Below are 19,177 nucleotides of genomic sequence, written 5' to 3'. Positions count from 1 at the left end.
AGAATGAAAAGGACTTTTGTTAAAAATCTTTTCTTTTTGAAAAGTAAAAATGTTTGAAATTCATTTTTTTTTCTGGATCATTTTGAAGGAAGATGATTGAACGTCTCTGAGATGTTTTATTCTTGAACAGTTTGAAGACAGAAGAACAGGAGACGGACGGATTTCTCTGAAATCTTATTTTTGTTTCATTTTGAGACTGTTTGAAAGAGTCTGAGAGGATTTAAAGGACGACGACGTCTCGGAGGTTTTTTTTTCTTTAGAAGAAGAAAATGTGACGACTTTTCCTTCAGAGATGTTTCTGGATGTCTGATGAGTCGTCTTCATGTCAGACCATCCGACCTCTGACCTCTGACCTCTGACAGGTGTGATTGATTTTCCTTTTTTTTAACTAAACAGAACTGTTGATGAAGATGAGTAAATGTTCTTCAGATCCTGAAACGACATCTCAATAAACTCTAATTAACGGACACCTGAGATTTTCTTCTTCTTCTCCTTTATTTACAGACGTCTGAGTCAGAAATTGTGACAAATAAATAAATAAATGAAGAAATTTGATATAAAAGTTACCTGATACTTTATGAAAAATAATGTTCCTTCATCTCTGACGTTCAGTGTTTTTAATTCTTATGATTATAATAATTATAGGAACCATTATAGTCGTTCTATCTGCAGCCTCAGTGCTGATCAGTCCTTTAATATTGATTATCTACCAACACCAAGTCTGATCTGATATTTATATCTACTTACATATTGATTAAATATGTATCTGACTCATTAAAGTAACAGCTTCATGTTGATGTTCAGGATCTACTTGATCCAAACCCTGAAAGTTATTGATTGATCAGAATAAATGAAGTGATCCTCTACAGAGACGACGTCTCACTCTGTTGCAACTACAGAAACACTCTGATTGTGTTACAGAGTGAAGCTTCTTCCCTCACAGATGATCTTTGTTTGAGTACAGAAACACAAACAGACCATCACTTCCATTAAAGAACATCTGAAGCATCTTTTAATATCCAGTATGAACTGGAGGAATGATTACAGCGAGGAAAAACCTCTTTCACTGTTCGCACGGACACCCGATCACATCTCAATATGCTAATTAGATGAATTAGAGAATGGTCATTTAGAGCAAACAGTCATTTAAAAGTGTGTGTGAAGCTTCTATTCAGCTTCAGCAGTCTGAGTTAGTCATATCAAGTGGATATCTGACACATTTACAGTCTTTTTAGCATCAAATTCCCTCTTTGTGTTTCCTTGGACAGTGTTTCCCTGTTGAGCTGCAGGTGGAAGTATAGTAACAAAAAGAGGAACTTTGGCACTAAAAAGACTGTAACGTTGAAAGATATCTACTTAATTTGACTCATTTGGACGCTGAAGCTTCATATTAGCTTCAGATAAACTTTTAAATACATGTTTGCACAGAAGGAGGACTGTGGATTTTGTCCTCCATCACTTCCATTGTAAGTCAAACAGGCTGTGAAAGCTCCTCTCAGACGACCACAGACTGTAACTTTATGAAACAGATCAATAAACACGACCACTTTGCTCTCTGATTGGTCGGGTGTGTGCAGAGTGGGCGGGGTTTCTTTTCCAAACTACTTCATACTTACTGTTAATTTGTCATGTGAACATTTTTTTCCAGTGACGACGTCAACAACAGACAAACAACTGATCAGTTGTATATTAGTAATAATAGTAATGTTCACTTGATGAGACATTAGTTTAGTTGTTTAATCAATTAGTTGGTCAACATTTACAACACTTTTAAATAAAAAAAATTCTGATTCCAGCTTCAAAAATTTGATGATTTTTAGGTTTTGAGTCTTTCTGGAGGCTTTAAATTAAGTCAACTTGAACTCTGGGAAATTGTAACAGTCATATTTCACTTTCTGACATCTGAGAGACCAAACACAGATAAATCGTTAATGTACAGCTCAGACACACAAACTCAAATCAAATCCTGTTTAATATCATTTCATCAACCTCAGAAACAAACTGTAATCACCCCTAACATCAAACTCTTCTAAAAGTTTAAAAGTGATTTTTGTTGTTTGTTTCTTGAATTTTTACCTTTTTATTTTATTTTTAGGTTCAAGATTCTCACACAAAAGTCTCTCCTGGACGCCGTCGTTGAACTCTGAAGGATCATTTTCATGGTAACGTAGTTTTTAATGCTTGATTCAGTCAGTTTGATTTAAAAAGAACAAACTGCTGATGTGTTAAAGATTCGCTTCAAAAGGTGTGAGACAGGAAATGACATCTACATTCTAATTAACGCTGCTGTAACAAACTGAGAACTTAACTTTGTTTTCTTCAACACAGACGTGTGATTAAATAAACAAGAAGAAGAGTCTGAGTTACGAATCCGACCGACAGGAAAATGGCGGTGAGCGACGCAGGTCAAGAAGCAGACCGCTGAGGTGGAATCGAACCGACGTTGCTGGCGGTACGCAGGCGTGATGTTGGCGCGTCGCTCTCTGCTGCTCACCTGGGTGCTGCTCGCCCTCACAGTCCGGAGCCAGAGCTGGAAATCCTGCACAGGTACGAGCATCTTAGAAAAACACATGATGTAATACACACACGTTTAGCCTAGCTTAGCACAAAGACTGGAAGCAAAGGGAAACTGCTAGCATCACAGTCCAAAATCTACAGGGTGTTTCCACTAAACCTCCTGGTGGTGGCGGTATGTACAAGTTCAGATTTGATTAAATATGATTGGTGACATCACACAAGCAGAATTCATCAAAACATTATTATTTTTCTGAAGTAAGTTTTCACCAAAAGGCAAGAAAGAAGCTAGAAGTCAGATCTGGAAGAGTTCTGCCGGCTTTGAGAACAGAAAGACAAACTGACTTCTGTTTAGCGTAGCTTAGCACAAACACCAGACACAAAGGGAAACTGCTAGCGTAGCTCCATCAAAGAGAGAAAGTCAGTCTGACTTACATGTGGTATGTTGTTAGCTAGTCTGCGTGTCCCCGACGGTCTCTGAGCTGGACGGACTGTTTCATGTGTCTCAGACGTCTCTGCGCTGCTTTGTGGCTGTTTTTTTTTTGTGTCTTTGAAATGTGAGATCTGTTTCTGTTCATAACGTCCCCTCCCTCCATTCATCCTCCATTCATCCTCCATTCATCCTCCATTCATCCTGCATTGATCCTGCTGCAGCAACTAAACACACAGACAGGCCTCAGAGGAGCTTAAAGGGGAATTCCAGCTAAAAGCTAATATGGATCTGCTGCTGCTCAGTGAAGAAACACAGACTGAAACTCCCACAGCCTCTCTGCTTACATCTCATCTGTCTTCTTTTACATTTGGTCTCAGTTTGTGTCCAACAGTGAAAGAAGAAGCACTCAGCACCCTTTACTGCAGCAAAAATACCAATATAGCAATGTACAAATCCTCCATTACAAGTAAAAGTCCTGCATGAAAAACCCTACTACAGTAAAAGTACATAAGTATTATGAGCTTGATGTAGTTAAAGTATTGCAGTAAAAGTACATAAGTATTATGAGCTTGATGTAGTTAAAGTATTGCAGTAAAAGTACATAAGTATTATGAGCTTGATGTAGTTAAAGTATTGCAGTAAAAGTACATAAGTATTATGAGCTTGATGTAGTTAAAGTATTGCAGTAAAAGTACATAAGTATTATGAGCTTGATGTAGTTAAAGTATTGCAGTAAAAGTACATAAGTATTATGAGCTTGATGTAGTTAAAGTATTGCAGTAAAAGTAGTGGTTTGGTCCCTCTGACTGATATATTATTATATATGACATCATTAGATTATTAATAGTGAAGCATCAGTGTTAGAGCAGCATGTTACTGTTGTAGCTGCTGGAGGTGGAGCTAGTTTACACTACTTTATATACAGTTAGCTAGTTTAGTCCAGTGGTTCCCAACCTAGGGGTCGGGGCCCCTCCAAAGGGTCAGCAGATAAATCTGAGGGGTGGTGAGATGATTAATGGGAGAGGAAAGAAGAAAAAACAAAGTTCTGATACACAAATCTGTTTTCAGTTTTTGGACTTTTTCTCTAATCTTTGATTTTTGCTGAAATATTGGATCATTTGAACATTTATTGAAATGAAAGCATGTGAGAAGTTTAGAGGGAAAAATCACTATTTGGTGGAGCTGTTAACAACTCATAGACATGTGAAATGTGACCCGACTACACACTGCTTTTTGTAAGACGTCAAAAGCCAAAAAGGTTGGAAACCACTGGTTTCATCTTTAACAATGTGTTGTATTTTAAAAGCTTGTTATATTATCCATTGTGTCAAATCTTCATCTGAAAAGTAACTAAAGCTGTCAAATAAATGTAGTGGAGTAGAAAGTACAATATTTCCCTCTGAAATGTAGAAAGTAGCATCACATGGAAATACTCAAGTAAAGTACAAGTACTTCAATATTGTACTCAAGTACAGTAATTGAGTAAATGGACTTTCCATCACTGGTCTCTAACTGTGTGTGTCTACTGGGTACTGTGGGATATGATCAGTGCTGCCAAAACAGTGATATCATTAAACCATCACAGGAACCTGAGCTGCCAAAAGATGATTTTATTTTTAGATCGCCGCTGAAGCCGCAGACGGAGGAATCTAAAGATCTCTGCGGCGATAATGTGATAAAAATAAACCCTGTCCAGAGCTGAAGCGTTTATCTGTCACTGATCTGATCAGAGAGCAGCTCATTTACATCTGAGAGCTGATAATAATTAACATCCAGCTGACCACATGACAGACGGCAAACACACTTATCAATCGCACCTATCAATCACACTTATCAGAGGGAAACGTCCTGTTAGAAAGAGATCCTGATAAACACACACACACACACATACATACATACACACAATGTTTTCTGTCACCAAGGCCGTCATTTAATCAGATTACCGTTTGTTATGAGTGGCAGTTATTGCCAAATAATGTACATGTATCACTACAACTATAACCTGCATTGTAAGAATCACACAGACACCAATGAAGAGTTCATGTCAAATAAATAAATCTTTAACGTAACATAAACATAAATACTGAAAGGGAAAATCAGCATCATCTGCATTACATTTATAACAAATATAATAATTAAATTAATACTTAAACTAACCAGAGCCTGCCAGCGTTCATTTACCCAGAGGAGAGTCTTCAGTGTGTTGATACATTATTGATTTGCTGCTAATTTCTTAATGAATGAAAGTGTGGATGATGGATCATTGTATTATCTTCTGGGATCGTCTAGAACTGCAGGGAGCACAAAATCATCATTATCATGGATATCCTATTAGATCCTGTATATTTTATACTCTGGAGTTCCTAAACAGATACCCAACAAAGACCAGATGTGCTAACTGCTAAATAAGCAAGTTAATTTATCAAAAAAGTCCATGTGGGTCTTACAGGCTTCAGGCTGGAATTGAAATGTTTTGTCTCATTTTGCAACCCAAGTTACGTCCAACTCCCTTATTCCAAAAGGAAAAGAAACACATGTTTCCATGTGTGTCTCTGCTGGGTCACTGGACCGTCCTCAGGTCTCACATGGACCCCCCTCTGAATCCACACACAGAACCTGGACTAATCCAGCCAAGGTCATCTGCAGGTGGAGTCCATATGGGTGAGGACTCCAGTTGGCCCAGTTGGAGAGGTTTTGGGTACCATGTGGGTCAAACATGGGACCAGATGGGTTCAATTATGTGCCATAGAGAGCCACAGGAATCTAGTCCACAAGAAACCAAAACAACCCCTTCAAACTGTCTCAGCCAGTCACCACGACGGGGCCCGAAGGACCACGTTGGGTCGGTTCTCCAGATCAACGTGATCATGTGATTTGAATCAGACTGAAATATCTCCACAGTTTCGATGGATCGACATAAACATTCATGTCTCCCAGAGGATTAAAGTGATTTTAGTGCCACCAGCAGGATCAAATACCTGCAACACTAATGACGTTCCCATCAGCCTCTGCTGTACTTTGTGTTTACTGCTGATTAGTAAATATGATCTGAAACATCCCAGAAGAGTAAAGTTGAACTCTGTTGATGATGGAAGAGGTTTGACAGTCAGACAAGACACAATTGATCTGGATCATTTTCATGCTAATATGTAGTTTTTAACGCAGCCATCTTGATTGAAGGTGGAAAAAGTCCTCTGTGACATAATTTTAGTTTGGATCAGAGACCAATTTGAGAAACAGTTCAGTCAGTTTGATTTAAAAAGAACAAACTGCTGATGTGTTTTTGTTCAAGATTAGCTTCAATTTGAAAGGCATGAAACAGGAAACAGGAAGGTTTTTACACTTAAATGTTAAATTCTTATTAACGCCGCTGTAACAGATCAAAACTGAGACTTTTATTTAGTTTTTAAAGTCATTTTCTTGTTGATATATATTTTCTCAACACATACTGCTGATGAGAAGAGGAAGGAAACCTGTAAAACATATATTTTGTGTGATGTGTCGCCTCCTCAGACCTGCTGCCTCTGGACCTGCTGGCCAGAGCTCTGCCGCGCCCAGGACAAGCCCCGCCCACACAGGTAGGACGCAGCAGGTATGGAGGGAGGAGCAACGGGTGAAAACATGAGGGGTGAAAGAATGAACAAATAGTGGATAAAAATCACTGCACCCTGTACTGCACTATAGACATATATGACATTATGTTATTACTCCATATATATGTGTGATGTATGTATGCGTGTATATATATATATATATATATATATATATATATATACACACATACATTAGTGTGTTATACGCTATGTGTGCTGATGTTGAGCTGAAAGTTTATTTAATAAAAGCTTATAAATGGAACTAAAGTACAGTTGAAGCTGTACACATGATCACATGATCCATTAACTGACCAATCAGGTGCAGATGGTTCAGTCTGGAGGGTCCAGAGGGCTCCGATTGGCCGGCGCCGTGGCGACAGCGCTGAGTTTTCCTGCCTCCCAAATCTTCACCAACTGTGACTACTTCCCTGCTGAGTTCTCATTGGTCGCCACCATCAAGATACCAAGACTGAGACAGAAGGTGAGCCAGCAGGAGAGAGTAGAACCTGGTCTGGTCTGGTCCAACCTGGTGCAGTTCGGTCTAACCTGGTCTGGTCAGATCTAACCTGGTCCGTCTGGTCTAACCTGGTCCAGATGGTCTAACCTGGCCTGGTCCGGTCCAATCTGGTGTAGTTCACTCTAACCTGGTCCGGTCTGATCTAACCAGGTCTGGTCTGGTCTAACCTGGTCCAAATGGTCTAACCTGGCCTGGTCCAGTCCAATCTGGTCCAGACGGTCTAACCTGGTCTGGTCCGGTCCAACCTGGTGCAGTTTGGTCTAACCTGGTCCGGTCCGGTCTAACCTGGTCTGGTCTGATCTAACCTGGTCCGGTCTGGTCTAACCTGGTCCAGTCTGATCTAACCTGGTCCAGACGGTCTAACCTGGTCTGGTCTGGTCCAACCTGGTGCAGTTTAGTCTAACCTGGTCCACATGGTCTGACTTGTTCCTCCTCTCTGTTCCAGAGGAATGAGTACATCTTCTCTGTGGTGGAGGAGGAAGCCGATTCGCTGTTGCTGGGGTTACGTGTTTCGGAGAACCGCCTCCACTTACTGTCCACGCCCCCTGATGGAGGGGGGCGGAGTCGGCTGAGCTTCAAGGAGGTGGAACTAGACGACAACCGCTGGCACACCGTGGTGCTGGCCGTCACCGGACCGTACGCCACGCTGACCATCGACTGTGGACTACCACTGGAGCTGTGAGTCACCTTCAGACCAGTTCAGACTGGTGTAGTTCAGTTCAGCTTTGCTCACTTTCATTTAGACAGATTCACTCTAGTTCATCTGGTCTGCTCAACTGGTTTCCTGTCTCCCAGTAAACAGGTCCGGTCCTTCCCCAGCACTCTGAGCACCAGAGGATCCAGGTTCTTCATCGGCAGCAGGAGGAGGTGGAGGGGACGCTTCTCTGTGAGTCTGCATTCAGGATCAGGACTCAGCCGAGACCTTCAGGGTCCTGCTGGATATTCATTCTGTGTAGAATAAGTGTGAAGTAAAGTAAATATATGAATACAAGTCAGTAACTTGCTGCTCAATTCTAAAACGCTGTTTGAGCTAAATCGAAGCTCGTTTCTGCTGCTCCGTCCACATTAAAACGCCAAAACAGGTAATTCTCCTCCTACTGGGCACGTGCAGAGGACAGACAACTAGTAAGCCACAGAAAACCAGCGAAGAAGAAACAGTATATGGTTTCTGTTTCCGCGGTGACCTCCTGACATTTAGTTTATTGCAGCAGATTGAGCAGAGAAAGGTGGTAGATAACTATGTTTAACTCTGAGCAAGCTGTCAAAGTAGACAATAAAGAGAACAGCACTCACCGTCTGCCATCGTTGTTGTTGTTGTTATTGTTGTGTTTCTTCTTCCTCCTCTTCCAATGAAATGCTGTGCTACTGCCATCATCTGCTCCGAACACACTGCAACACCAAGCCAGAGTTTTCACATTTAGACACTCTGGAGGCCATTTTGGAAAAGCTCCGTTTCAGCGGAAGAAAAACGCTGCTTTAGTCTGGACGGAGGAACAAAACGGAGAGAAGAAGCTGCGTTTACTAATTTAACCTGCTTGGTGTGGACATGGTCCCAGTCCGGTTCAGACTGGTCCCCACTTTGACCCCAAATATTGGTTCATTTAATCACTGATGAACAAAGGTCAACAAATTATTCCCTACAAACCACATTTACAGCAGAAGCATCGATAAAGTGGAGGACCCGTTCATATGGTTCCATATCTTGAGTTTTTAACAGCAAGAACTCTTCTAAAAACCCTAAAACATCCTGACAGGGAGCAGTTTACTGTACTGAACCTCACTGATTGGTCAAACACCTTTAACGATTATTCTCAGTACACTAGTGGACCCAGTACATCGTTCAGCCCGTCGTTCCCTCAGAATGAGCTGATTATCACTTGTTGGCCAGGCAGCCTCCAGTTAACCCATCTGTCTGTGTTCAGGGTTTACTGCGTCAGCTGGTTCTACTTCCTGGTTCAGACGCCACGCCCAGAGTGTGTCCGAACTCTGACCCCAGTCTGGCCGAGCTGTCCGTCCCCCAGGTCCTCAAGTCCATCCCCCTCCAGCCAGACCACAACGGACCAGATTATCCGTACGGTGAGGAGGGACGACCAGTGTCCAACTCTGAGAGCAGATACTTTACTGCAGTACAAGTACCAATAATGTAAAAATACTCCATTACAAGTAAAAGTCCTGCATGAAAAATCCTACGACAGTAAAAGTACATACGTATTATGAGCTTGATGTAGTTAAAGTATTGCAGTAAAAGTACATAAGTATTATGAGCTTGATGTAGTTAAAGTATTGCAGTAAAAGTAGTGGTTTGGTCCCTCTGACTGATATATTATTATATATGACATCATTAGATTATTAATAGTGAAGCATCAGTGTTAGAGCAGCATGTTACTGTTGTAGCTGCTGGAGGTGGAGCTAGTTAACACTACTTTATATACAGTTAACTAGTTTAGTCCAGTGGTTCCCAACCTAGGGGTGGGGCCCCTCCAAAGGGTCAGCAGATAAATCTGATGCTTGACACTTGGTCTTGTTTTTTGGTTGAATATAGATGTATTTCAGTGTGGTTATGATCTGTATGAATACGTTAGAGGATGTAAACATGTCAAATGTTTTGTTGCTTGTTTGTGTTTGAGTGAGAAAAGTATTGAGGACATTTGAAGGCTGTAGCCACTGAACGCTTCCTGTGTGAAAACAATACAAATGTGTCACAGTTTGCTCCATAACTGATGCTGTTGTGTCGACTGTGTGAAGAGTTTCAACTCGTCGACTCAGTATTGATCCATGCAGGTAACCAATCAGAAACATCTCTAATTTGAGGAAGGTTACAGACTCCTCATCATCGCTCCACACAGATCTGATGTTTTCGTCTCTTCAGTGACGTTTAAGTCACATGATTCATGTACGTCAGTGGTAGGCAAATAGCAGCCTGGGGGCCGAGATATCTGCCTCCCTGACGAAAGCTGAAGTTTAGACTTTCATAATTCACAAATCTACTGTAGATAACAAAATGAACTCTAGAATCGTGTAAATCCCAGTGAATATAACCTTGTTACATCTAATACAGGAGAGGCATCAACGCCATGGTTGCATCCTGCTGTTTGAACAGTGGATGGTGCTGAAACTCTCATAAATATACTACAAATTAAATTGAAATATGTGAATTCTAACTGTTTTAATTCCACAACTCTAACTTATTGGACCAGAATTTATTTATAGGAGGCAGTCTCATAGAATTTGTGTGTTGATGCCATTTTTTTCTAAGGCAACAACAGAACTTTTAATCAACCGTAAATAAAACAGGCTGCTGTTTATCTTGTGTGGATAACTAATAAAGTCTCTATTCTCAAAGTGCAACACAGATCATATATTCACATATTTTTAGCCAAATGAGTATTAAATAAGTAATTTACTAAAGTGAAACATGACATCTGCCCTCAGATACAATCCAGAACAGTGTTATAAATCGATTTTACTCTAAAATGTGAGTTTCCTCTGCACTTGTCCCACTGATGAAAAATCCTGTAGAAACTGTCCAATGGTTGATCTTAATTTCTACGTCATCATTGATTCAGTAAGTCTGTTGACATTTGACTCTTATCAACTAAACTTTTACACCTCAGGAAAACAGGAAACACTTTTTTTTTTGTAATATTTCAACTTTCTTTTCACATTTCTTGTCTTTACATTCCGATTTTTTATGCACTAATTGAAAATGTGCATAACAATAGGCAGATAGGCGTTAAAAAACGTCTCTGGGACGTTCTTAGTTTCAGTGTTGGTGGTTTTGGTTTGATAAATTCTATGTGTTACATCATGCGTGTGTGTGTGTGTGTGTTTGGGCTGTAAACTGCCGGTTGTGATGGTATCAGTGATTCAGTAACACGAGCTACAAACTGACTGAGACGATGGAAGAGCTGCTTCGTGTGTGTGATTGTCAGTCCATTATAGCTACTGGTTTTATGTTTCACTATGTGTGTGTGTGTGTGTGTGTGTGTGTGTGTGTGTGTGGCCAGCAGTTTGATTGACAGTTGGGTTCTGTCCTACTGTTTGATGAGTGTTTCCATGACAACAGTGTGAGGTCAGACTGGTGCTGAAGTGACCGACAGGGACTGAGTTTCATTTCAGTTTTCAGAACATCAACATTGTTCAGGTGTGTTCATGTCATGATGTCAACAATGAGGACAGTAATGCAAACATTAGCTTGAAAACTAATGACATTTTTTGAGCAGGTTTTATGTTAAATTGGCTGTTTAATACCATTCCTATAATCCTAAAACCACAGATTTTTGTTGATAATGATCAAACATTGGTTTGTTAGAAAGCTACATTATCAAACTGACATGTTAGCATGATAGCTAACAAATAACCACAGAGAATAATAATATCTAGTACTGTAAATCCTACTCAGATCTCTGTGGGATATCATTAGCCTAGCTTAGCACCAAAACTGTTAGCATGGAAATAGACAGTGATAGATAGAGCTCGCATTTGGAGCTAAATGTAGTTGAATACTCTGAAGGCTACTATGTGGACATATGACCTTATTTCATTTTGTAGTGCTACCTGTTTGTAGCTAACTGATGCAATGGTAGCATATCTAACATTAGCATTATAGTAGTTGTTTGTAGCTAACCATGTTTAGCCTAGCTTTGCACAAACTTTGTCCCTTCTTTCTTTCTTTACTTATTTGCTATGAAAGCAGCAGGAGGAGGTGGACCCAAATGCAGAACGCTGGAGGCAGCAGGTACTCGAGAATACTCTTTACTCCAGACAATATAGCTGGCGAAGCAGAACTTAACTGAACAGATGACTGAGCAGACAGAACAGAGGATCCAACAAAGACTGACTCCAAACCAAGGCTTAAATATTAACTGAACTAATAAAGGGAATGGGGAACAGGTGACTAGACACAAGGGCAGGCTGGGAGTGACACTGGTAGCAAGGTAGGGCTAGCAAGGACGAATGCAGGGCAGGTATGAGGAGGAGTACATGAACACTGGAGGAGTGAAGAACACACAAGGGAAACACAGAACAAACCAAAACCCAGAAAACACCACTCAACAGCCCAGCATAAATCAAACTGTCTCTGAATAAATAAACCTAGATACACAACACTTTAAGCTAACCAATAATCTAACAGTCTTTCCAAGATACAACTCAAATAACATGAATGAGCAAAACCAAATGACCAAAATGACTGAAAAACAGAAGTGCAACACAGGAAACCAAAAGAACAAAGAGTCCCAAAACCATGAGTCCGTTCCTTTTTGTATTTTCCTTCTTGCTGTCCCTCTTTCTCCTCATCATGTATTTCTTTTTCTTTTTCCTTTCCTTTTTTTTCATTTTACACCAAACTTTCCTTCATTCATTCACTCTTTCTGTCTTTATTTCATCCTTTCTCTTTTGTTTTACGTCCTTATTTAATTCTTTATATGCTGAATCAATTGGCTATCAGATTGTTAGACAAGATGTTGTACTTGTTAGCTGTTTAGCTAATATTTTAGTTGGCTAACAATCAGCAACCAAAGTCTGTGGTTTGGGGATTTAGGAATGAATTACAATAGCCTATTTTAAATTAACATTAGCATGCTTGCTAATGCTCGCATAACTTTCCCCCAGTGTTAATAATGGTAGAGATTTTTGTGATTATTATGGCTGAAAATTATTAAATTTACAGTGGATTTTCAGATAGTTGTGTCTTTTGACGGAGTTTGTGATCAGTTGTGCTCAGCTAGGCTAAACACTTATTTTTTTTTTTTACTTTTTATTTTTCCTTTATTTAACCTGGTAAAGTGATCTGATGCAGAGAGCAGCATGAACACTGTTACAACAATAAATAAAAACAACATAAACAGACAAATACAAGTGTCACACACTACAACTGAGTGAACACAATATCCAGTTAAAATGCATAAACAGGTGCGGTTTTCGAAAACTATCTCAAGTTAAAAGAGGGAAAAAGTTATCATTATTTAGAAGTGACAGTGAGTCAATTTTATTTGTAATGCAGCTTTTGAAACAAGTTACAAAGCGTTGTAAAATAAAAAACATTAAAGAAATAAAAATAGAAAGTTAAAAACAGAAAACAACAATGCAAAGACATTAAAACTTCACAGAAGGCAAACACACATTATAAAACACAGTGCTTATGAAACAAGTTAGTTTTTAACAGCTTCTTAAAATTATCCACTGACTCTGCGTTTTTTTATTGCTAAGGGACGACGGTTCCAGAGAGTTGGAGCTACAACTGCTAAAGCTCGATCACTATTAGTTTTTATAGTTTTTAGTCGAGATTTCAGGACAACCAGAAGGCTCTGACAGTTTCAATCCCTCTGCACATTATTCCAGGAAGCTTTTTTGCTGACTCGTCCTGACTCGGGAAACCAACATCTGTAGAAAATCATGAGAGCAGGTACAGTAGAGTACAGTGATGTACAAGATACAGCCAGTAATGAAACATAAAGCACAGCAGTGAACAGTATCCAACCTATTTAAGCTCTGCTCAGGTACATTCATAAAGAGCAGATCACATTGTTTACTTGAGGCACAGAGAAGAAACTGATATCCATCTTCTGACTCTGAAGAAGACAGAAAACAAAATAAATGAGTATTTTAAAGTAAACATGTGAGCAGCCTGAGGCTCGGAGGGTTAATAAAGTTCAGCAGATTGAACTCTTCAATCAGATCTGACTCTTTATGACTCAGAGTTTATGTAAACCTGCGTCAGGTGAGCAGTCTGTGGTGTGTTTGATTTCAGTACCTGTTCACAGCTGAGTGCTCCATAAACTACAAAGTCACTTTAAACTTGTGTTCAGACTCATTTGAAGTCACTGACATCAGAGCGTTTCTGCTTCCAGGTGATTATTTATTTGGTTGATGAGACTTGAGAAATCAACTTGTAAATTCATGACATTTAATCCCAACCTCTAAAAAAACAGATTTCCTGCTCAGTGACCATGTCTCAGAGACAGTCAGACTCAACAGGCTTTTATAAAGAACAAACAAACATGTTTTTCATGTTTTTAAAAGACAAGTTTTTCTGGCTTTGAAAACAAAATGAGAAACAGAAATTTATCTTAACTTGGCACAAAGACTGGAAGCAGAGGAAACTGCTACCCTGCAAATAATAATCATAAAATTAGTTCTATATATTCTACAATTCTAGTGTCAAGACATTATTAAGAATAAACTTATGCAAACATTAGCTTGCAAACCAATGTTAGAAACAACAACACGTCTTCAGGAATGATGTGTTTTGTGGCGGTTGACCCTGAACTTGAAATAAACCAACATGATGTTAAATAACAGCAGTGAAGAAACATAGTTGAAAAAACAAATATCTCGATCATATTTGGGAATTTAGATCATTTGGGAAGACCTCAATGGTGGCCAGAGAGACAGTATTCCCTCAAGTATTCCAGGTTTGGCCTGTTAAGTAGACATAGAAAGCAGCATCAGATGGAAATACTCAAGTAAAGCACAAGTACCTCAAAACTGTACTGAAGCGCAGTACTTGAATAAATATACTGATCAAACACATAATTATTCATGTTTCCTAAGTAACTGATTTAGTAATTCCTCACTCAGCCATCGGAAGTCTCTGGTGTGCATCATGCTGAAGCTGTGCAGAAGATCTGGGTACTTCTACACCTGGAAGTTGACCTGAGCAACTTTCATAGGAATGAACGGGGCTCCGCCTCCAACGCTGCATCCAGTTCTCTTAGTAATCGCCGTGTCAGAAGCTAATGGGGATCCAAATAAATAAACAAAGACGTTGTTGATTGTTTGTATATTTGGTTGATTGATAAAGAAAGGGATACATTAACCTGCCCATTGTACAGTTAAACTGTCATAAAACAATATTTAATTTGTGGTTTTGTTGTTGATTTTTAGAGGCCGAGGCCAGAGTGACTCTGGGAAATCCGCCTCCGTGTTCCAGAGCTGAACAAGGCCAGCTGTGGTTCAACGCTCGCAGGAAAGGCCTGTTCATCTGTGACGGACTCACATGGAAGACTCTCCTAATGAGTGAGTCTGAGAGTATTTAATATTATATATACTAAATGTTCACATTGCAGAAATGTTCACTTCTCAGTAGCCTTTAGGGGTTTTTACTTTGGAATTTCACTGTTTTGAAATAAAAAAGATTTTGAGAAAAAAGTTGTTATATTACAAGAATGTCAAGTCACAATTTTATGTGTTTAAGTCCCATTATAAGGTAAAATAAGAATTTTATGAGAACAGTGTTTTATTACTAATAAACTTTACAAGAAAAAGTCACATTATGAAACAAATTTAGATTTTTTTGAGGAAAAGTCAGAATACTATGAGAATAAGTCTTAATTATACAAGAAAAAGTCATTATACTACGAAAAAAGAGGTGACAATTTATATAAAAAGTCATGATGAAATGAAGTCATGAGGAAAAAGTCTTACTATTAGAAAAACAAAGTTAAAATTGTATGAAGAAAAATAATTGAGGATTAATTTTCAATTTTATGGGAAAAAGTTACGAGATAGAGACATAATTTGATGAAAAAAGGGCATTACGTTATGAGAATAACATTGTAGTTTATGGAAAAAGTCAATGTTGTAGTTTTATGACAAAGAATAAAGCTTCAATGAGAAAGTCGTATTACCAGATGAAGTTGTAATTTTATGAGAAAAACTTACGAGAATGAAGATACAGTTTTACAGTTAAGTTATATTTTGAGTTAAAATCACTTTTTGAGAAAAACGTCATAACCTGAATGAGTTGTAATAAAAAAGTTGTGTTGGGAATAAAGTCGCAATTTGAGAAATTCATCATTAGATAATGTTTTATTTTATAAAAAAAGTACTTAAAAAGTAATTAAAAAGTCAGACTATTACAACTATACAAGTTTTAAAATGATTAATTATGAGATGAAGTTGTAATTCTATGAGAAAAACTTGTAATATTAGAAGAATTGAATTGCAGTTTTCTGACTAACTGTCATATATGACAATGAGATAAATTGGCAATTTATGAGAAAAAAAAAATCACATTTTGATGTAGTTGTAATATTTCAAGAATTAAGTTGTATATTACAAAATCTTTATATTTTGGCAAAGCGTTTTTTTTTATTTTTAATTGTTTTTTTTTTTTAATTTAGTATTAAAACGTTGAGAACGAGCTAACGTTTGTCGTAGTAAACAGGTGGGATCACTCAGTTTATGTGTCACAACGAGGGATGTGAAGGATTTTCGGGGCTCCATCAGAGGATCATATAATACAGAACATAGTTTTCTACATTTCTCATATTGTCACAGCGGGCTAATTGACATTTTCAATGAAGATAATGTTGAAATAAGAAAAGGTAAATAATCAGTTCTGTTAAACGCGTTAATATTGTGGTTGTAATGAACACTACAGCCTCTAGAGGAGACACACAGATTATTAGTTTTATTCAGAATACACTGAAGAGATTTCCTCTGTAATTTACTGGAGTCACAATTTTTTTCCGACTTAGTTTTCTTCTTTGCTCAAAGCAGTTTGCAAAAACGATCTTAGCAACACAATCTGAAAAAGAGGAAATGAGACAGTAAACAAATAAACAAAAAACAAGATGCACAAAAAAGAGAAAAACATCAAAAATTAAGCAAGGGACAACTAAACAATGCAGACAAACCAGTATAAAGTCAGTAAATACGACAGCATTGACATTCATTGATCTGTTTCATTTTGTTAGTTTTATGGGCTAAAAGATAGTGTTTCTGATGAGCAGTGCTTTTCCACTTCCTTTAATCTGTGTCACGGAGCGTAGCACGAATGGACCCAAACGCAGAGACCGACATGCAGTATTGACAAAAACCTTCTTTATTCTAGCGATGGTCAGGACAGCACAGGGCAAAACAGACCAATGACCCAACAAAGACTGCTTCCCAAACCAAGACTTAAATACTGACTGAACTAATAAGGGAATGGGGAACAGGTGACTAGACACAAGGGCAGGCTGGGAGTGATTGGCTGGGAAAGACACTAGGAGTAAGGCAGGGCTAACGGAGGATAATGCCAGGCAGGTGTGAAGGGACAGCAGACTGGGGAAGAACACTAAGACAACGGCAGGGCTAACGAGGGTGACTGCAGGGCAGGTGTGAGGAGGAGTACATGAACACGCAAAGGAAACAGAGTAACAGAAAACCAAAACCCAGAAAACACAAAACTCTAAATCACAACCCAGCATAAATCATACCGTCCCAGAATTACATAAACTTAAGCACACAACACTACAAGCTAACTAATAATGCAGTGCAAACAAAACCATATGACCAGAAGGTCTTAACGTGTCGCACAGGAAACCCCAAAGAACACAAAAACACAAAGAGTCCAAAACATATACAAAGTCCAGGCAGGATGTGACAATCTGCTTTTCCATTTCAGCTCTACATTTCTTTGCTGTACCCAAAATAATATTTAATAAATATGATATCTACAAACTTTGGGGATTACTTTTGACACGACCAAAAGACATCTGCAGATTCTTCTCCTTATTAAAACCATTAAAAGTTTAGAAACTCTGCTGTATTTGTGTTTTATCTGTACTACAAGTTGAAGCACTGCGTCATTCCTCTACTGTCTCATGATCTCTGCAGATCAGGAGCGTTTGGATTACGTGGAGGACTACCAGGATCTGTACACCAGCTCAGAAACCTTTGACGTCGAGGTCTTCTCCATCCCGTCTGAAGGCCTGTTCATGGCTGCAGCCAACAGGTAAACTGACAAACCTCTGGAGAAGCAGAGAAATAGATCATATGTATAGAACATATATATATATAAATAGGACATGAAGGACTGTCCTGTCTGTGTCTCGTCCTGCAGGGACTCGCGACCCGGTTCAGGTATCTACAAATGGACCGACGGCTCGTTCAAGCTTTACCAGAACATCAGCACTCAAGAGGCTCGAGCCTGGAAACATTTCACCATCGACGACAAGGTGAGAGCTCACAACAGACGATTCACATGTGACTGTAAAGACACGGATTTAAAGACAAGACGAGATTTACTTTATTGTCACATTAGGGAATATTTTCATCCTTTCAACCATTCATACATAAAAATACATTTAAGAAAAGCAGATGTTCATACATTCAACAGAAACAAACAAAAAACTAATAAAATAATTATTTTAGTAGTAGTTTTGCACAAAGAACTGTCATTTTTAAAGGTTTATTGGAGTTTGTCCTTATTTGAATTGAGGGTTTAGAGGATGTTGTACAGATTGTAAAATTTGGCTGATTTGTGATATTGGGCTATATAAATACAAGTTACCATAGACTGGTGTCTGTAGAGGATTAAAGGAGCAGTTCAGCATTTTGGGAAATGTTTGATGATCTGATGGATATTAATCTCATGTCTTGGTGTTGAAGGACACACAGAGTTTTAAAACAACAGTCAGGTGTTCATATGAACATTGAAAGAGGTTTTTCTTGTTGTAATCATTCTTCCTGTTCATACTAGACATTCAAAGATCATTCAACAACATACGTAATATAGGAGAAAATCCACAGTCCTCATGGGAATATATTCCACTCTTCAACTGAAGTTAATGTGAGGTTTGTCCAAAATAGTTATTGTCCTGTGTGGGACAATAATAGTTGCCCAAAAGTTGTCCAGAATACTGAGATCAAGTCATAAATCTCCTGAAGCCTTTTAAACTCTCTATTTATTCTTCACTGTAGCTGCAGTGGAGAGATTTTGCTCAAGTGTTTATCTTTATTGAATATAAGTACCTGATTTGACTGATTTGGACGTCTGACGCCTCATATTAACTTCAGAAACACACGTGACCTCCGGTTGACCTCTGACCATGTGACATCTGGCCTGTAGCTGAACCATGACGGCTTTAATGTGAACACAGTAGAAACTGTGTTTACACGGAGAGAGACGAGAGTCAAAGGAGAAGAACAAAAACAGTTGACTTTGTTTGAAGTTTTCTCCTCACTTTGTGTTGTTGTGTTTGTTCAGTGCAGGAGGTTCATGTGTAGCAGCACACACACACACACACACACACACACACACACACACACACACACTAACAGGTGTTCACATAAAGGTATTCAGTGTTACAGGCTGATACACTCAGTCATGTAGTGATGCAACTTAATATT

General features: G+C 38.8%; 1 protein-coding gene across 1 annotated transcript in view; it reads left to right on the top strand.

Moving 5' to 3' along the window:
* Positions 1–1,759: 1,759 nt before the first annotated feature.
* LOC137192237 (thrombospondin-type laminin G domain and EAR repeat-containing protein-like) overlaps positions 1,760–19,177 on the top strand; it is a 32,933-nt gene continuing 15,515 nt past the window's right edge. The window contains exons 1-9 of the mRNA XM_067602770.1: positions 1,760–2,547; positions 6,461–6,525; positions 6,860–7,021; positions 7,503–7,735; positions 7,853–7,943; positions 8,980–9,133; positions 14,945–15,076; positions 17,663–17,780; positions 17,889–18,003. Of these exons, the coding sequence (XP_067458871.1) occupies positions 2,466–2,547; positions 6,461–6,525; positions 6,860–7,021; positions 7,503–7,735; positions 7,853–7,943; positions 8,980–9,133; positions 14,945–15,076; positions 17,663–17,780; positions 17,889–18,003 (1,152 nt within the window). The 5' untranslated portion in view covers positions 1,760–2,465. The remainder of the gene's footprint in view (positions 2,548–6,460; positions 6,526–6,859; positions 7,022–7,502; positions 7,736–7,852; positions 7,944–8,979; positions 9,134–14,944; positions 15,077–17,662; positions 17,781–17,888; positions 18,004–19,177) is intronic.

The sequence above is a fragment of the Thunnus thynnus genome, chromosome 11, assembly GCF_963924715.1.
Source record: "Thunnus thynnus chromosome 11, fThuThy2.1, whole genome shotgun sequence".
Taxonomy (NCBI): Eukaryota; Metazoa; Chordata; class Actinopteri; order Scombriformes; family Scombridae; genus Thunnus; species Thunnus thynnus.
Note: the sequence above shows the minus strand (reverse complement) of the source record. Positions and strands in the feature narration are given on the sequence as shown.